Source organism: Rattus norvegicus, chromosome 7 (assembly GCF_021556685.1).
Source record: "Rattus norvegicus strain SHRSP/BbbUtx chromosome 7, alternate assembly SHRSP_T2T, whole genome shotgun sequence".
In the NCBI taxonomy this organism is placed as follows: Eukaryota; Metazoa; Chordata; class Mammalia; order Rodentia; family Muridae; genus Rattus; species Rattus norvegicus.
Genome location: NC_141540.1, coordinates 129,439,597 through 129,459,121, shown reverse-complemented (window position 1 = coordinate 129,459,121; position 19,525 = coordinate 129,439,597). Strand labels below are relative to the sequence as shown.

General features: G+C 43.8%; 1 protein-coding gene across 4 annotated transcripts in view; it reads right to left on the bottom strand.

The window, feature by feature from the left end:
* Positions 1-2,804: 2,804 nt before the first annotated feature.
* The window catches only part of Zbed4 (zinc finger, BED-type containing 4), a 40,026-nt gene continuing 23,305 nt past the window's right edge, over positions 2,805-19,525 (bottom strand). For 3 of the 4 annotated variants that reach the window (XM_087557517.1, NM_001434672.1, NM_001434673.1), the window contains 1 exon segment: positions 2,805-7,918. In XM_087557517.1, the coding sequence (XP_087413643.1) occupies positions 4,081-7,593 (3,513 nt within the window). In that variant the 5' untranslated portion in view covers positions 7,594-7,918 and the 3' untranslated portion in view covers positions 2,805-4,080. 4 annotated transcript variants of the gene reach the window in all.

Sequence of the window (19,525 nt, the reverse complement as noted above, 5' to 3'; positions counted from 1 at the left end):
GTCCTTTCATTCTGCCAGTTTCTTGTGGTACAGCAGCTCTGATTTTGTGCAAACCCATTCATGGTTCTTGCCACTTATTTCCTGGCCTCCTGGAATCGTTTTTAGAAGATCCTTGGACTTGCACTTACCTATATTTTGAAGTCTTTTCCCTGGTTTCCTCTAGCAGTTTCAGTGTTTCTGGTCTTACATTCAGGCTTTTTGTTCCATGCTGAATTCTTTCTTCCTTTCTTTCTCTCTTTTTTTATTGAGGGTTCGAGAAAAGGATCCAGTTTTAGTCTTCTACCTGTGAATAGCCCATTTCCTCAGCATTATTTATCAAAAAGGCAGCTTTTTCAAACCTCAGTGGCTGGAGCTGTGTTGGTTTATCCCCTTGGGCTGTCATTTCAAATACTGTGTTGAACTATTTGTCTGGCATTTTAACATCTTGCTATCATTGGTCTTAGTTATGGAGGAGGAGGAGGAGTTATGAATCATTTAGAGGAGCCATGCTGCCTTCATTTTCCATGTATCTCATGTTCATGAGCTACCGTCCATGTCCCTTAGGGTAGACAGCTCTCTCTCTCTCTCTCTTCCAGTTTCACTTGAGAGCTCTCATTAACAGCTTTCTCTTGAGGCTCAGCTGTCAGTAGCACTGAGGAAAACTAATCACTGTAACAGCAATACCACCAAGCCAAATTAGATACAGAAATAAAAACCAACCAACGGGACATATTGGTATTGGCTATTGGTAAATAGCCATGAAAAATGAGAAGGTAAAAAATAATGTAGAGAAAGACTGCTAAATTAAAAAGTAAACTAATAAAAACTAAAAAAAAAAATAACATGTGAAAGAAAGCAAGCTATATAAACATGAGGAAAAAGATCAAGAGAAAAACTGATTATGTAATAAAGAAAAACGCATGATTAAAAAGGCTCTTTAAACACAAAAAAGAATAGTATTAATATAGTAAAAATAATAAAAAACTGACAAGAATGAACATTTTTGGGGTTGATATTGAAATATGCAGCAGTGAAAGGGAGATGTGTTGTAGCTGAGTGTCATTCGGTCCGGTGCTGAGAATTAGCCAGGAGAGGAAGGTCAGTTCAAGTTACAAGTACCCTTTGTGTACACCGTGAACCAAAGGTGACCACATTCAGCTTGTGGGCTGGGCAGGACCTCATTTACTTGGCTCTCCTGGGCAAACCAGGAAGGAACTCAGGGTTGTTTTTTCAAAGGAATGCATAATACGTTATCCACCCAGAAGCCTGGGAACAGATGTAGCTAATAGCCTGGTGGTGACCTTTGCAAATATCTGTGACTAGGACCACACCAGATTCTTCCCCACACCCTTACTGACAGCTTACCAATCTATAGAACTTTTCTGTATAGATGTCTTATGTGTTCATGTTCAACCTGTAGAACCATCTTTATGGATGATGTCACATGTACTTACTGTGCTGGCTAGTTTTTATGTCAATTTGACATAAGCTAGAGTAATCCGGAAGGAGGGAACCTCAGTGGAGAAAATGCTTCAGTAAGATCAGGCTATAAAAGCAAACTGAGCAAGTCCAGAGAAACAAGCCAGTAAGCAGCACCACTTCACGGCCTCTGCACTAGTTCCTGCCTCCAGATCCCTGCACTGCTTGTGTTCCTGCCCAGACTTCCTTCAGTGATGAACTACAAGAAGTCAAATAAACCCTTTCCTCCCTAATTTGGTCATGGGGTTTATCACAACAGTAATAATCCTAACTAGGACACTCACTCCAGCTAAACAGGAAGAATTCAGGAACAACCCGCCCCAGATGTCATCTGGAGGTCGGAAAACAAACAGCTCAGAAGGTAAGTCAAGGCAGGAGATTGAGAATGAACACATTCACTCAATACACTTACAAATACCTGTCTGCCTAAGTCTATGCCATGAGAACTGGTAACCAGCACGAGGCCTCCTGCCTGCTCTCTTGCAGTGCTACCAGCAACTGAGGACAGAGACAGCCTGGCTGTGTCCTTAGTGCAGAGGGTGCCAGGTATTAAAATACATCCATCACCTGTCAATGTAATATCCAGAAGATCGGTGCTTCCAATGTCAGTTGTCACAGTTCTGCTGAGACAAACAAGCACGGTTTTTTTGCAATCTTTATATTCTATGACTTGAGCGTGGCAGTGTGATGCTGAGAACTTACAGGGACAGAATGGCAGGTGAGGCTGGGGAGGTATGTGGTTCGGTTGCCTAGCACGTACCAAAGTCTTGGCTCTCTCTTCAGTAATGAACAAAAGCAAGGTTGGTAACATACTCTGTCCTCTCAGAACCTGGGAGGCAGAGGAACAGTCAGAAGTTAAAGTTCCTTCTCATCCTTCATCACATAGTGAACTGGTGGCCAGTCTAGGCCACATGAGACCCTACCTCAAAAAGAAAACCTGCAAGCAAATGAAAGGAACAGACGGCAACTGCTGTGGGCAGGGCTCAGCAGTCTTTCCTTGCTCCTATCTGCAACTGTAACGCTTTCTCTGTCAGGAGTTCTGGCTGGGGATAGCGCAGTGGGTGGACTGTGGAACTCATGGTCAAGAGCTCCAGGGCCCTCTGGAAATAGGCTGGTGTCCACTGGGTAAAAGCACAGGCATCAGGTAAGAGGAAAAGCAGAGATAAGTTCTAACCATCATTACCGCCATCAAAAACGCACCTGTTAGGAATCCTGTCCCTACTCCCCAGGGTCCTACTGTGACTATGTTGACATTTCAAACACTGAATGCAGTTCATATGTATTAACACATAAAATGCACTTCTGTTTTATTATCCTAAAAATAAAAAGGCATCATCAGTCAGCAATAGAAAATCGCAAATAAAAAGTTTAATTTCAGAATCCAAGTTCATCATTTATAAATACACTAAAGCGTAGTCCACGCAAATTCAGACTAAGCCTACATACAGTATTTCAACAAAACATTTTTTTTAAAAGGTCAGAAGCAAATGAATGATTTATCCATAATATTTGATTTGAAATGAGAAAATGAAAAACTTTTTTTAGACATTATAAGCAAAACCTTTGGAGTCTGGTAAAGAATCTGACAGCTGAAACTTCATTTTGATAGCCTTGGGATTTCTATAATGTCCCAAGGACGGTTGAGTCTTCCCTATCACAGGAAAAAAATCTAGATGCCTAAGGCTTTTCTCATGACTGCAATAAACAAGTGCTCTCCCTGTTAACAAGCTACCTCCTCAAAGTAGAATCTGAGCTATAGTCTGGTCAAACTGGGAGGGGGTCAGTGCATACTTCTTATGAGATAGCTTTATTGTAGAGAGACGCAAAAACTAAATCAGAGGCCTGGAGATTTGATCAGCGGGCCATCTGTTGTAAACGTGTCATATCATGCTCTGGTGAAGTCCGAAGCATGACTTTAAAACGTGGATCCAATTTCAAGGAGCTCATGATAAGTGGGATATCTCTGAGTTAACTGACCATGTAAAACCTGAATGCAAACACCTGACATGGGAACGTTCTCATGACCAACTAGCCATGTGACTGACACTCCATGATATGCCCAAGTTCAGTTTTGTTTTCAAACGCCTGGTTCTGTCACAGTAAACAGCTTCCAGAATATCCTCTCTTTGACATACTCTTGGAGTCTGTGGTTAAGAACTGTTCAGTCAGGATGGCTTACCGTCCACCTCCTGCAGGTTTCATTTGACAGCCACAAAAGCTGTTTTGTTGCAATTAAAATAATATTTAATTAAAATACAGCACCTGATTTGTGGTTTTTACACAACTGAATAAAAACCCTACACAATAAAATTGTTTACATCTTCCTTTCACTCTAGTAAAACAGATTACTATCTCCTTTAAAAAAAAATTAATAGTTTAAACCTGATCATCCTATTTCATAATTGCCAAGACTTTGTTTCTAGTGGGCTTCTGAAAACGCACCTCGACACCTGGCCTGAAGGAGGAGTAAGGCACATGTGGATATTATGGTGAGAACTGGCAGGTAGCCCCAGATGCCTGGTCTGGTGTCCTACATGGCCCTGCCAGGTGAGTCAGCCCTGGTACAATAGCTAGCGCTCTGAAGCACCTCTCCTTCCAGTCTGGTGGCTCCGTCTCTTGAGTTCAATACTGAAAGCATATTAAGGGGAGATTCACTTTTAAAAAGATGAGCTTTTCAAAATGCTCCATCATGAGCCTGGGCTGGCCAAAGCTGCCAGCCTCCATGGGTGTGCTGAACAGCTTTTCTGAGGGGACTGTACTTGGCGGACAGCCCAGAAATCGCACTGCTAAGGTGGACAGCCCAGGCCAGGATGACCGCTTCAGGTTCCAGTAGGCGAGTGGGTCACAGCTGTGCTCCAGCACCTCTTCCTCCAAATATGCAAGCACCATGTCTTCAGGTAGCTTCTCTCTCTGATCTCTCTTTATTGGTGCGAGTGACCACAGGCTCTCCTCTGTGCCAGTGTCTTTAAGTGGGGACCCTGAGTCACAGCCATTGGAGGCGGCTGTGTCCTCTGAGGTAGAATTCAGTATTTCTAGCTCCCTGATTAAGTCTTGCCTATACTGCTCTGCCTCCTCCTCCGTGAACAGGGAAGCTTTGTAGCGAGGGTCCAGCAGTGTGGCAAAGATGTACCTGGGGTCATGGAGGGTGGCAGACAGGCGGCTCGCCATGGCTTCCTTCAGGGACTTAAGCATGGTGTCAATGCCCATTGTCTCCCCAAATAGCATCTCAACTTTTCTGCTGAGGATGTGGATCATGGGGATGACTTGGCTCAGTGTAGACATGTGGGCACTCATCTCTCGGCTTGCAGCATCGAATGGTCTCAGCACATGGCACACCGACTGCATGACCTCCCACTGGTCACAGCTGATCAGTTCTCTGAAGTTGCACTCAATGGATACCTCGTTGACTGCCCTCTTCTGCTCAATTAGACGTTCAAGCATGTGGAATGATGTGCTCCACTTGGACGGTACATCCTGGATCAGCTGGTGCTGGGGCAGCTCGTACTCTCTCTGCAGTTCTGCTAACTTCTCTCTTGCTCTGGGTGACCGATGGACCCGCTCACATAGCTTCCGGGCAATACTCAGTAAGTTCTGCACCATCCTCTGGCTCTTGATGGCCTCGCTCACAATCAGATTCACTGTGTGACTGAAGCACTGCACACTTGAGTGTTCACCCTCACTCAGCATCTTCCCTATGCTTGGGTTGTCAGTGACAGTGATGCCAATCTGAAGACCAATGGAAGTCACCCAGGCTTCCCACCAACACTCCAGCTGCTTCTGGATGCTGTTTCCACTGTAGTCACAGTCGATCTGTGACACATCTAAAAGTGCTGAGCAATGGTGGTCCTCACAATGTGGTCGGACTGCGGATGCGAAGGTGACCCAGTGAGCTGTAAGGGTCAGATATTCACGAGTCTGGCTACTCATCCAGATTCCAGAGGTGAAATGGACCACGCCGCTCTCAGCTTCCTTCAGATGTGACATAATTATCTGTTTCACATTGTCATACATACCTGGGATGGCTGTTCTGGAGAAGTAGGAAGGGGAGGGTAAGGAGTACTGAGGTTTCAAGTATTCAAGCAGCCTGTTAAAGCCAACGTTGTCTACAAGGGAGTATGGCTGAAGGTCAAGTGCAATCATTTCAGCTATGAGACTTGTGATTTTTTTGGCAACTGGATGAGAGTCATAGAACTTCTCTGTGGAGTCACGCAAAGAGGAAGCCCCTGAGAGCTCCATGCCCAGAGGCCTCCGGATGCCTGGAGAATGGGGCAGAGTGGCCTCTGAGACATCATTCTTGAGTACATGGCCATGGAACCGCTGCAGGTGTCTCAGGAGACAGCTGGTGCCCAGGTTGGTGGGCTTCTTGCCCCTGCTGATGGTCCGGCCACAGTGCAGGCACACCACCTTTGTTGAGTCTGCCGAACAGATAGAGAAGTGATTCCACAGCTTTGAGGTCTTCTTGCTATTAGTAGGAAACATACCTTGATGGTTTTTTCTGATCGCTGCTGGCAAGTCAGTTAACTTGGAGGAGCTTTCTGCAGAAGCTAAGGTGGCGTATGGAGAGTTTGCCAAACTTGTACCCAGAAAGTCCTTCTGGTTCCCAACAACCTCAGGGTGGCGTCTGTACAGGTGTCGCATCAAACAACTGGTGCCAACATCCCCCTTCTTCCCCCGACTAATAACGCAGCTGCAGTACCGGCACACTGCTTTGAGACTGTCCATGGGGGCCAGGGAAAAGTGATGCCAGACTTCTGACTTCAGTCTTCTCATCACCTTCTTGTTTTGCTGGAAGACCGTGCCTGATTCAAACCTTGGATTTACTGTGTCTGCTGGCCGCTTCTCTGGAGAGGACACTACAGAGGCCTCCCCAAAGTCATCAGAGGATGACAACATGGACACATCTTCCCGGGACACATCCCCAGGATTGGTGTGTGATGACAAGTCCTCAGGAAGCCTGTCTGGGGATGAGGAGGCAGAAGGGGGCTCTTTCACGTCTTTGCCTGGAGACAATGATGCAGAGTTGACATCCCCTTCTGGGGGCAGCAGGGCAGGCAGCAGGGTCGGGGGCATAGGGTACAGTGGAGGGATGCCTGTGCTGCCCCCGTTCTCCTGCAGTACAATGGACCGATGTGCTCTCCACATGTGCCTGATGAGGCAGCTGGTGCCCAGGTCCTTCCCGTTCTTCCCCCTACTGAACTCATTCATACAGTGGACACAGACAGCCTTGGAGCTATCAAGGGGTGACAAGTAGAAGTGCTTCCAGACAGCTGACCTCCTCCTGGACCCAGATGTGCTCTTGGGAAGGGAAAGGTTTCTGTCTGCTATGGTTTCTGAAGTGTCATCATAATGGAGCATGGAGAGGTTGGGGGAGGAGCCTGCCAAAGCCTCCTCTCTGTTATACTTTTCAGTGATAGGTACATCAGAGGACACCTCTTCAGAAGAGACTACAGTCACAGATTCTTCCATTATTTGGTCAGGGGATGGGATCTTGGCAGCCATTTTCTGGACAAGTCTGACAGGTGAGAGCATAGTGCTGAGGTCTCCCACATCTGCAGGCTGTGGTGGAAGCAGAAGAGAGGGAGAGGAAAAGGAGGACCCTGCTGATAGACTTCCATTTTCTTGAATGAGCTTGGTGGGGTGTGCCCGCCTCACGTGTCTCATGAGGCAACTTGTACTCAAGTCTTTTTCATTTTTGCCCCTACTGAACTCTTTCATACAGTATGTGCATATTGCTTTAGTGCTATCTCGAGGGGAAATAAAGAAATGCTTCCAAGCCGGAGACTTCTTCCTGGAGCTTATGTGTCGACTGGAAAGAAGGCTCTGGGTCACGGCTTCCATGGCTACGTTGTACAGTGTGCTACTATACTGGGAGAAGAGTGACCCATAGTCATCCTCACTCTCGGCAGGTAAGAATTTCCCAGAGGGCTGACAGGCACAGCTTGCTGCCCTGATTTCTGCCTGTTCATCGCCACTGTCTGTCTGTCTCATATCCTCTGACTCACTTTTAAAGTCCATTCGGCGTTGCAAACTGTGACAGGGAATTTGATCTTCATCTTCCTCCTCTATTTTGAAATTTACTTTGTCAGAAACAAAATCCCTGTCCCCCTCAGGACAAACTTCCTGCTTATCCTCCATGACCAACCATAATTATCCTGGTTGCTTTATCATTCTGACATCTTAAGTTAATAAAAACTTCTTAAAATGTCCACTTGTGACCCCTATAAAGTAGATTTTATTTGCGTTTTCATGATCTCACTTTCTAGGCTGATTAGTATAGCCCACCATGGATGTGACGGGAAAGCCAAGTATGTTGCTCACACAAGCACAGTGTCACAGGGCATGAGTGCTGTCCTGCAGGAACTGCAGTCTAATGCTTCTTGTTACATGCAGCAGACTTCTTCCTCTTCCCCAAGACAGGAGCTCCACCATCTCGAGGACACACACAGTCCTTCTGTACTCCCTGTAAGAGATGATATCAAATTAAGCATGGAAGTGAACTGCATATTCAAAATTATTTTATCACAGGGATCAGCCTAAACATATAGGAGAAAATTTCCATGATAGAAAGCTAAAGTCAAAAACCTTGCTAGTGACATTTTGCAACCCAATCACATAAAAACAAAACCCCCCAAAATCCCAAAACAGCAAAATTAGCAAAAAGATATAAATTCAGATCCTAGTGTCCTGCCATTTAAGGGGCAGGGAACGAATGGGAAGCAGTGGTGACACTAAACGAATTTCACAAGGAAGTTACAGCCTCCTTTGCTTTTTCCAATAATTTATTCACTTTACACTCCAATCACAGTCCCACCCCACCCCATTTCCCCCCTAAGATTTACTATTTATGTTGAGACATCATGTAGCTCTGGCAGGTCAGAAACTCAGTATGTAGACTAGGCTTGCCTTGAACTCCCAGAGAGTTGCCCACCTCTCTCCTAAATGCTGATCAGAGGTGTGTGCCACCATGACCAACAGAAAAGTTTATTTCTGCTGGGTGTGGTAGCACATGCCTTCAACTGCAGCATTAAGGAGGAGGGACAGGAGGAGTTTTGTGAGTTTGAGGCCTTCCTGGTTTACACATTATGTTTAGGGCTAGTCACAGTGCATAGTAAGACCCTGTTGACAAAGATAATTTTTAAAAAACTACATGTATGGGGTTGGGGATTTAGCTCAGTGGTATAGCGCTTGCCTAGGAAGCGCAAGGCCCTGGGTTCGGTCCCCAGCTCCGAAAAAAAGAACCAAAAAAAAAAAAAAATTACACGTATGAGTGTTTTGCATACATGTAGATCTGTACACCACACACATACAGACCCTACAGAGGCTGGAAGAGAGCCTAAGATTCCCTCTGAACTGCAATAACAGAAGGCTGTGAACGACCATGTGATTCTAGGAACTGAACCCAGGCTTTCTGCAAGACCAAGTACTCATAACTGCAGAGCCATCTCTCCAGGCACACCTTACTTTTCAATTTACCAAAGGCACCACAGTGTTATTTAAGTCCTAAATTCCTTGAAATTAATTCATTCTACCTTCCTAGTAGAATATATAAAGATGAGTTTAAAAATTCCAAATGTTCTTATGAAATAAACCACAGAATAACTCAAACTGAAATCCGAAGGAGAATGTATGTCCATGGAACATTTTAAAAAGCAACAAAAGGGGATGGAGAGATGGCCCAGTGGCTAAGAGCACTGACTGTTCTTCCAAAGGTCCTGAGTTCAAATCCCAACAACCATCAGTAATGGGATCTGATGCCCTCTTCTGGTGTGTCTGAGGACAGTGATAGGGTACTCATATACATAAAGTAAATAAATTCTTAAAGAAAAAAAAAAAAGGAACAAAGGGGCTGGCAAGATGGTTGAGTGGGTTAAGGCACTTGCTGCCAAGCCTAATGATTCAAGTTTGATCTCCAGAATCCACATGGTGGAGAGAACCACCTCTTCTTACAAGTTGTCCTTTGACATCCCCCCAATACACACACACACACACACACACACACACACACACACACACACACACACACACACACACACCTTTTAGCACATATAACCTCAACACAAAATAAATAAAAGCAGCAAGAGCTAATGTTGTGATATGGCAACAACATAAACAGGCCCCAGACCTTAAGACAACTGGCCCCAGGACGGAAGCACCACTCTGGCTGCAAGAATGGTAGGCAGCAGCACCTGACAGTAACGGCTGAGCCCATCAGACTCTACAGCTCTGGGAAAGTCTCTAAGCGCGTTAACCTCGCTTCCTGGCTTCTGTAGTTCCGCTTCTGGTCAACTTGTTAACTACAACATGGTTTTTGTGCTTGAAAGCTCACCCTGAGAAGGGGTGGGTTTGGAATCTGAAAACCCAATGTAGTCACTGGCTGGCTCATACTTTCTACTGGTTTAGACCATGTCTGAGCAGTCTTCCCTGGTGGTGATCCCACAACAGCACAAATGCCAGGACAGACACTGTCATTGTTAGAAACTTGCTTCACCAGACACTGCTGGGCACAACAGCAGGTGGAAAACTCTTTTGAGAGGATCTTGAGCACAATGTCTGAATAGCTACTAAGACCCATACTGAGCATCCTGGTGAAGGGACTAAGCATGATATTTGCAGCACTCGAAGATATCAGGTAATTCCCTGACTTATCACTTCTTTTCAAACCAAGCAGTTTTTAGAATAAGACGTTATATTGACAATAAGCTTAAGCCAAACTTACCTGAAGTAAAATTAATACAAACTATCAGTTTTTCTGAAAGAAGACATTCTCAAAAATGGATGCCATAAACAAAATTGACTGAAATAACTCAAGGGCTGAGGAAAACAGGGGTAGAACATCCTCGCATATTAAAACAAAATCAACATTAAGATTAGCTATGAGGAAACAAGGGGCTGGAGAGATACAGGGCACTTGCTGTGTAAACATGAGAACCTGAGTTGCATACTCAGAACCACACAGAGCTGTGCACACTATCTGTAGTTGTAAGGCCAAGAACTCTAAAGGAGAATTTACTCCATTATTTCCCTCAACCAGTCTAACTCTCAAGTGCATTCCAAATACTATACCCTAAGATTACGTGTAATTCTCATCCCTCATAAAGACGTTTGTTTCTGCAGTAGACAGAGACCAATATAGAAAAACAAAACTGGTCAAAATGCACAGAGTAGGGCTGGAGAGATGGCTCAGTGGTTAAGAGCACTGACTGCTCTTCCAGGGGTCCTGAGTTTGATTCTCAGCATCCACATGGTGATCACAACCATCTGTAATGGGCATCTGATGCCTTCTGGTGTATCTGAAGATAGCGATAGTGTACCCGCATATATAAAATAAATAAATCTTTTTTAAAAATGCAGAGAATAAGCTACCATGGGTGCCTAACACCAACAGAGACATCTATAATGCAGCCATGACATTGAAGGCTCAAGAAACAGGAGATGGCAGAACCACTAAGAGAGCCAGAGGAGAAGGACTTCTGCTGTGAGACTGTGTGTCTGTCTCTGTCTGTCTCTGTCTCTGTCTGTGTCTGTCTCTCTCTCTCTCTCTGTCTCTGTCTCTGTCTCTCTCTCTGCAGGAAGCTATCCCCAGAAAATCTCAGTATGGTTACTTAAGTGAGACCTGTACAATGATAAAACAAAAGCTGACATACCAACATGGCTGGGGGTAAAGCTCACAAGACCTCAGCCCTAGATAAAGAATCAAAGGCAACTAATGACTGCTTAGAGGAGAGTTATCTTCTATCTGTCCCAGAGACAAACCTCAAATAGACGATCTAATCTCAAGTAGCCAGCTCTAAACCCATATGCACATGGAGCACACATGTATGTGACAAGAATAAAAGGCTGGACATGATGGTGTATGCCTGCAATCCTACTGCTAAGGGGTGAGGGTAGACATAGATGGGTCCCTGGGGCTTGTTGGCCAGACAGCCTAGTCAACCCATTAAGTTTCAAGTTTAATGGGACCCTGTCTCAAACAAATAACAAAACACCAAGGTGGATAATGACACCTTGAGAAATGACACCTAGGGTTGACTTGTGGCTCTACAGTTTCTTCATGTACACTGTTGCATATTCACACGGAGTGGCGTGGGGGTGGGGAAGTGGAGTCTCCCTAGGAACGGGAAATAGATTTTTCAGGTTGACTAAAGGATAGGAACAGGAGGGATTGGATGGCCCAAGAGGGATGACTGAAATAGGGGGTATTTGGGGGGTGATGTAGAAGCCTAGTGCAGTAGAAACTTCCTGGAACTTAAATGAAGAGACCCTAGGGAAGATTCCTAGTAATGGCAAACACTGGGCCTGAACTGACCATCTTTGATAACCTAGTGGGACCAGGATACAAACCCAGCCACAAAACTTTCAAACCACACCTGTCCTACCTGCAAGATGCATGGGGCAATGGTGGCTCAGAGCTCGTGAGTGTGGCGAACCAATGATTAGTCTAACTTGAGGCTAAAACCAAGAAAGGGAGCCCATGCCGGACACTGCCTGGAGTGCCAGGAACTGGAAGCTGGATAGCTCAGAGATATAAGATAGAACCAAACACAAATGACAAAGAAAAGAAATGCTTCCTAACAATATTCTGCTATACTCATAGATTGGTGTCAGGCCCAATTGTCATCAGAGAAGTGCCATCCAGCAACTGATGAGAGCAGATACTGAGACCCACAGCCGAATATTAGGCAGTTTGGGGAACCCTGTGGAAGAGGGGAAGGAAGAATTTTAAGAGCCAGAGGTGTTGAAGACACCAGGAGAACACAGCCCACAGTGTCAACTCTGCTGGCTCACAGATGCTCAGAGACTGAAGCAGCCATCACAGATACTGCACAGATCTGCACTAGGTATGGCACACATGCTGTGATTGTTGTGGGAATCCTAATAGTAGAAGAGGGGGTGTCTCTGACTCTTTTGCCTGCACTTGGAATCCTTTTCCTCTTATTGGTTACCTTGCCCAGCCTTGATATGAGGGTTTGTACCAAGTCTTTTTGTATCTTGTTGTGCTGTGTTTAGTAGATATCACTGGGAAGCCCTGTCTTTTCTGATGGAAAATGGAGGAGCTATGGATCTGAGGGAGAGTGGAGGTAGGGAGGGAACTGAGAAGAATAGAGGGCTAGGATATGTTGTATGAATAAAACTCAAGAAGAAAGAAAAAGCACAGTTTAGAATATAAATGCTCTCATCACATGTGCGACCTAAATCAATTACAAACAGCTATATATAAAGCAATATACAGTTCATGCATAACTATACACATGTATTTTTAATATTGAAAACAAAATTAAGCAGAATAAGAGACTAAATGGTAGCTAGATTTAGAAAATTAAACAATTAAAGAAACATACAGAAATCAAACTAATCCATTAATGCAACACACTAGGATGGATGGAATAAAAGTTTAAGTGCCCATGAGAATGCACAGCAACAGAACTCAACTACTGATGCATAGAGAAGACAAGGAAGTGCTCTAAAAAGCAGCCTAACAGTTCCAGAAAAGCCAGAAGACTTATGATGCTATCCAGCAGATCCACTGCTAGATACCACTGTTCTGTTCTAGTGCTGTGAAGACACCATGACCAAGGCAACATGTATAAGACAGTTAAGGGCTTGTGGTCTGGAACATGGCAGCAGCAGGTATAGCCCTGAAAACTAGCTGAGATCTTACGGCTGACCCACAATCACAAGGCAGACAGAAATAATTTATTGGAAATGACTTGGGCTTCTGAAACCTTAAAGCCTGCCCTCCAATGACAAATTCCCACCAAAGAGATCACACTTCCTAATCTTTCCAACAGTTTCAACAACTGCAGTCCAAACACTCAAACATGGGCCTACAGCAGCCATTCTCAAATTTCTGCACTGCCTGTCTTATTAGGGTTTTACTGCTGTAAATACAATATGACTATACCAACTCTTACAAAGGACAACATTTAACTGACCTATTATCAGAGGTGTAGTTCACTGTTGCCACAGCAGGAAGCATGGCAGCAAGCAGGCAGACATGGTGCTGGAAGAGCCCAGAGTTCTACATCCTGAGCCACAGGCAGCAGAAGACTGCACCACAGTGGGCATAGCTTGAGCATAGGAGACCTCAAAGCCTACCCTCACAGTGACACACTTCCTCTATTCAAAACACCACACTACCCAAGAGAAATGTTCATACATCAGTATTCAACCAGCTGACAGAAGTGTGGTCCTGAGTAGCAATCTGATCAAAGATCCTCACAATTTCAGTCATAGGAAGGGGTTTCCAAGTACAATAGTTAAGTGACACCATTCAAAGTTATTTATTTCAAGCTAGTACTGATCTCAGGCACAGTCCTAGGCCCCACATCGCCAGCATCCACCCATAAAGCTGCATGTAGCATCCCAATGGCTTTGGTTATAGTGTGCTAGAAAGTTCTTTAGGGAAAAGCACCAGGACCAGGGCAACTGTGGTAGTTTCCACTTAGCAAGGTCAGGCTGGATTCTCACAGAAATAACTATTTCACCCAGTGAGACATCAATGATAATTTCTACATGCAGAAAAAGCACTTTACATAATTCAGCACCCATTCATATTGAAATGGCTCAGCAAATGAAAAAGAGCTTCCATGATCTGCTAAGGGAAATCTAAAAATAGTTGCAATATTTTCCATGTTTAGACAAACCCTGAACACTCACTCCTCCTAAGATCAGGAACACCTCTAGGAGGTTGTTCTCATTGCTTGCAGTCAGAGTCACAATGGGGGCAGGGGTCAGGTGAAAAGAAGAAATAAAAGAGAAATAGTTACATGTAAAAACAAAAAATGGATGTGGTGACACATGCCTTTGATCCTAACACTTGTGAGGCAGATACCGTTAGATTTCTTGAGTTCCAGGCCAGCCTGGTCTACAGAGTGAGTTCTAAGACAGCCAGGGTAACACAAGAGAAATCTGACTTGGAAAATCAATAAACAAACAAACAAACAAATGCTAGACATTGTCATACATGCCTTTAATCCCAGAGTTTGGGATACAAACAGAAGGTATGAGAGCTAAGCTGTGCCTTCTACAGGTTGATCTCTGTAAGTTTGATTTTAGTCTGGTGGGATCCAGACCAGTCAAAGCTACAAAATGAGACCTTGCCTCAAAAGACCTGAATTTGGAGGTGGGTATAATGGTACACATCTTTAATTCCAGCACTTGAAAAGCAGAGGCAGAGGTAGAGGCAGGCAGATCTCTGTGAGTTCAAGGCCAGCCTAGACTACAGAGTGAGTTCTATGACAGCCTGGACTACACAAAAACCCTTTCATGAAAACACACACACACACACACACACACACACACACACACACCCCTGAAGCAGAAACTCTTCTTTTTCCAGTTACATTGTAATAAAAAAAATCTACAAAACCTGAAAGTAAATAATGAATTTTAAGATTTTATGATTTTTTGAGACAGCATTTCTTTGTGTATCCTAGACTGTTCTGGAACTCAAGATCTGCCTGCCATTGACTCCCAAGCACTGGGATTAAAGCGGTATACCACCACTTCCAGCTAAGCAACTGTATTTCTATAGACAATTAACCGAAAAATATCCACTTTAAAAATTATATAACTTCAAAATAAAATTCTAATTTTTTAGAAAATATTTATTTACTTTCCATATATGAGTACACTGTAGCTGTCCTCAGACACACCAGAAGAGGACATCAGATCCCATTACAGATGGCTGTGAGCCACCATGTGGTTGCTGGGAATTGAACTCAGGACCTCTGGAAGAGCAGTCAGTGAACCACTTCATTCAGAAATTACAATTTTTTTTTAAAGTATAGAATAGAGTTTATTCAGGGCATGCAGAGGGGAGTTGAGGGAATAGAGACAGAGAAAGGCAAAGAGAGAGAAAGAGAGAGAGAGAGAGAGAGAGAGAGAGAGATACGGGAGGGGAATGGGGAGAGAGGAGCAAGAGGGGAAGGAATAGGAACAAGAGAAGAGGAGGGAGCAAGAGCAAGGGACAAACAGCCCCTCAAGATATATTTATTTTTACATATTATTTTGATTATATGTGTGATGCAGGACTTACACTTTGAGCCATGATACAGTAGTAGAATCAAGGTTTGCCTTCCCCCTGGGACAAGCAGGGTGAAGAGGGAGTGAAGTTATCAGCAGAGTGACCATAGCCATGGAAAGCTGACGGATGACAGCCTCACAGCTTACCACCCATATTTCAAGGAAACAGAATCTGAAACAAGCCAGAGCAGCTAATTCCTGACAAAGCAAACCCCAATCAAATCAGCAGGGATGAAATAATCTATCAAGAAGGCATAGCTATGGCTGGAGATGTAGCTCAGCTGGTAGAGCGCTTGCCTACATTGCACAGAGCCCAAGTTAGATCCCCAGCACTACAGAAGTCAGGGGTGCTATTGTGCTATAATGCCAGCACTAGAAGCCAAGAAGATCAGAAAGAAGTTCCAGGTCTTTCTTGGCTACATAGATGTCTGGAGGCAATTTGAGCTGGTTACGTGAGACACTGACTGAAAGGCGGATTGAATGTTAAGGATTGGGCTGGAGCAATGGCTCAGTGGTTAAGAGCACTCAGTGCTCTTCCAGGGGTTCTGAGTTCAAATCCTAATGAGATCTAATGCCCTCTTCTGGTGTGTCTATACAGTGTACTTATATATAATTAATTAATTAATTAAAAACAAACAAACAAACAACAGATGAATCGTCCCAAATAAAACGGAATGGTCTTGGTGTTGCCTCCAGCCTCTCCAAGGAAGACTTAAAGGCTGCCTTCTCTGGTCTCACTGGGAGATGTGCCTAGTCTTGCAGCAACCTGATGTGCCAGGGGTGGGGCCTGGGGTGTAAGGTGGGAGGGTTGTGTGCGTGTATGTTACCTAGAAGGGGGCTCTCCTTTCTCAAAGGAGAAGGGAAGAAGGGATTGGGGGGATGAGGTTCTGTATAAGGAGGTACTGGGAGGAAAGGAGGAGCTGTTATTAGGATGTAAAGTGAATAAACTAAAATAAGAACATATTTAAAAAAAAGAACTGGAGAGTTATAGTATAAACCTAATGAACCTAACAGAATATTCTATCTACAATTGCAAAATCCATTATTCTTAGGAGCTCATAAAAATTTCTTCAAAATAGGCCACATTTTAGGCAATAAACACAACTTAACAAATAGAAATATAAAACCATCTCTTGTATTTTATCAAATCATAGTGGAAAAAATTAGAAACAAATACAAAAATTATGTAAACAATAGAAATAAACAAAGACTGAGTAAACTTCTGAATAATGAAAAAACCATGACTGAGAAAAATCAGAGAAGAAATTTAAGCATTTTTTAAATCAAATAAAATAAAGGGCTAGGGGGTTGGGGATTTAGCTCAGTGGTAGAGCGCTTGCCTAGCAAGCGCAAGGCCCTGGGTTCGGTCCCCAGCTCTGGAAAAAAAACAAAACAAAAAAACCCACAAGTCTGAGATTTATAAAAATAAAATAAAATAAAGGGCTAGAGAGATGGCTCAATGGGTAAAAGTGCTTCCCAAACAAGCCAGGGGGCCTGAGTTCAAATACCCAGAAATCACTGTAGAGGATGGATGTGCAGTACAAGCATATGCAATCTTAGTGCCTCTGTTAAGAAATGGGAAGGTAGGGAGAGAGAGTCCCCAGAAGTTCTTAGGCCAGTTAGCCCGGCACATAGAACACCTAGACCAGAAAAACAACACGACAGCCTGTCTCTAACAAGGCAGAAAGCAATGACCAACACCCAAGGTTGTCCTCTGTCTCCACCTTGCACTGTGGATATATACTTTTATACACTCATTCATGAACATGTAATAACACAGAAGAAGAAAGGAAGCAGGGAAAGAGGGAGAGAAAGAAGGAAGAATGAGGAAGAAAAGAGAAAAGGAGAAAATGAAAACTTACCTTAGAGTCTTCAGGATACAACATGGCAGTTCTAGAGTGGAGGGTTATGGAGAGCTGACTCAGGGGTTAAGAAGAGCACCTGCTGCTCCTGTGGACAACCTGTGCTCCGTTCCTGCAGCCCACATTGGGAGACTCACAACTGCCTGTAACTACCTCCAGATGACCCGACTGACACCTTCTGGTCTCTGGGGCAACTACACACACACATGCACACATGCACACAAACATAAATAGAAACAAATGTTTATTTTTGAAAAATGTAAGAGGCTCAGTGAGAAAGCTCAGCAGGTAAAGGCACCTGCTGCTGCCAATGCCAAGCCTGACAACCCAAGTTCAATCTTCAGAACCCGATGGAAAGAAAAAACTAATTCCTTCAACTTGTACTGATACACACACACACACACACACACACACACACACACACACACACAGAATAAAACTAACTCCTTCAATCTGTACTCTGATACACACACATACACACACACACTCTGTGGCACATGTGTGCATGCATGTACCCCCCCCACCAGATTAATATTCAATTTGTTAAAAGTATAAGTGACCAGTAATTAGACAAAAAACAAAATGCTCAAGATCCTTAACCATCAACAAAATTTAAGTTAAAACTATATGCAAATTCTATCTTACCCTAGTCAGAATGGGCTACCCTCAAAACAATATCTGGCCAGAATATGGCAAAAAAGAATCCTACATGACACTGTTGGTGGGAAAGTGAACTTATGTAGTAGCTACCATGGAAAGCACATGAGGGTTCCTGGAAAGTCTAAAACTAGAACTAGCATATGACCCAGCTATAGCACTGCTGGGTATGTACCCCAGAAAGTTTAGGTCAGCCTACCTCAGAGACACCTGTACAACAGTGTTGATCACAGCAGTGTTCACAACCAAGTCATGGAGACACCCAGGAAAGCCACTGTCTTAGAGTTTCCATTGCTAAGAGATACCATGACCAAGGCAACTCTTATAAAGGACATTTAATTGGGGCTGGCTTACAGGTTCAGTCCAGTATCATCATGGCAGGAAGCATCCAGGCAGGCATGGCACTAGAGAAGCACAGAGTTTTATATCTTGTTCTAAAGACAGACTGGCTCACATGGATTTAGGAGAAGTGTCTCAATGCCCACCCCCAAAGTGACACACCTCCTTCTACAAGGCTATATTTCCTAATTGTGCCACTCCCTGGGCCAAATGTATTCAAACCACCACAGCTATCAATAAGATAGACAGAATGTACTATATAAACACAATAGAGTTTTATTCAGCCATAAAGAACAAAATGTCATTTGCAGGAAAATGGAGATGAAACTGGAGATCATGTTAAGTGGAATGAGTCAGACTCAGCAGGCATAAAAGCACATTTCCTTTTCTGTGGAACGCAGGAAGTGAAAGTGTCAAAAGTCACAAAGCTATGCAAACACAATCTGAGCAATTACCAAATCTACTCTTCTCATGCCTCTGCTCCCAAGGACTAATATTCTCAATGTAAAAAGAAAATAGAAACAGTGAAGCAAGAACATATTCTATGTTCGCTGAACACTTACTGGTTCTATTCACTACAAAGGACTGACAACAGCTCACAGCATGGCGTCTCTCATATTTAGCCTGTACTGTAGTTTAAATTCATCTCTTAAAAGCTATTAACAGAATCCAGAGATGAGGAAATGGCTTTTTAGGTTTGGAGCTGGAGGAATAACAAGATGACCCCAGAACAACTTGGCATGACAGACAGCAAGGAGCCTTTAAAAGTGTATGAAGTCGGGGCTGGGGATTTAGCTCAGTGATAGAGCGCTTACCTAGGAAGCGCAACGCCCTGGGTTCGGTCCCCAGCTCCGAAAAAAAGAACCAAAAAAAAAAAAAAAAAAAAAAAAAGTGTATGAAGTCTTTACCAAAACTATCTAGATGATTCTTGCAAAGGTTCCCATTGTCCCAAGAGATAATTTGAACACAAGTAAGCAACACATCAACATACATAAATGTTTAAGTTTACAAAGTCACTGTGCAGGCCAGAGAGATGGCTAAGTGGTTAAGAGCACTAGGTACTCTTTCAGAGGACCTAGGTTCAATTCCCAGCATCCACATGGCAGTTCAAAAACTGTAACTCATGTTATAGGAGATCCAGCATCCTCACACAGACATACATGTAGTCAGATCAACAATGTACA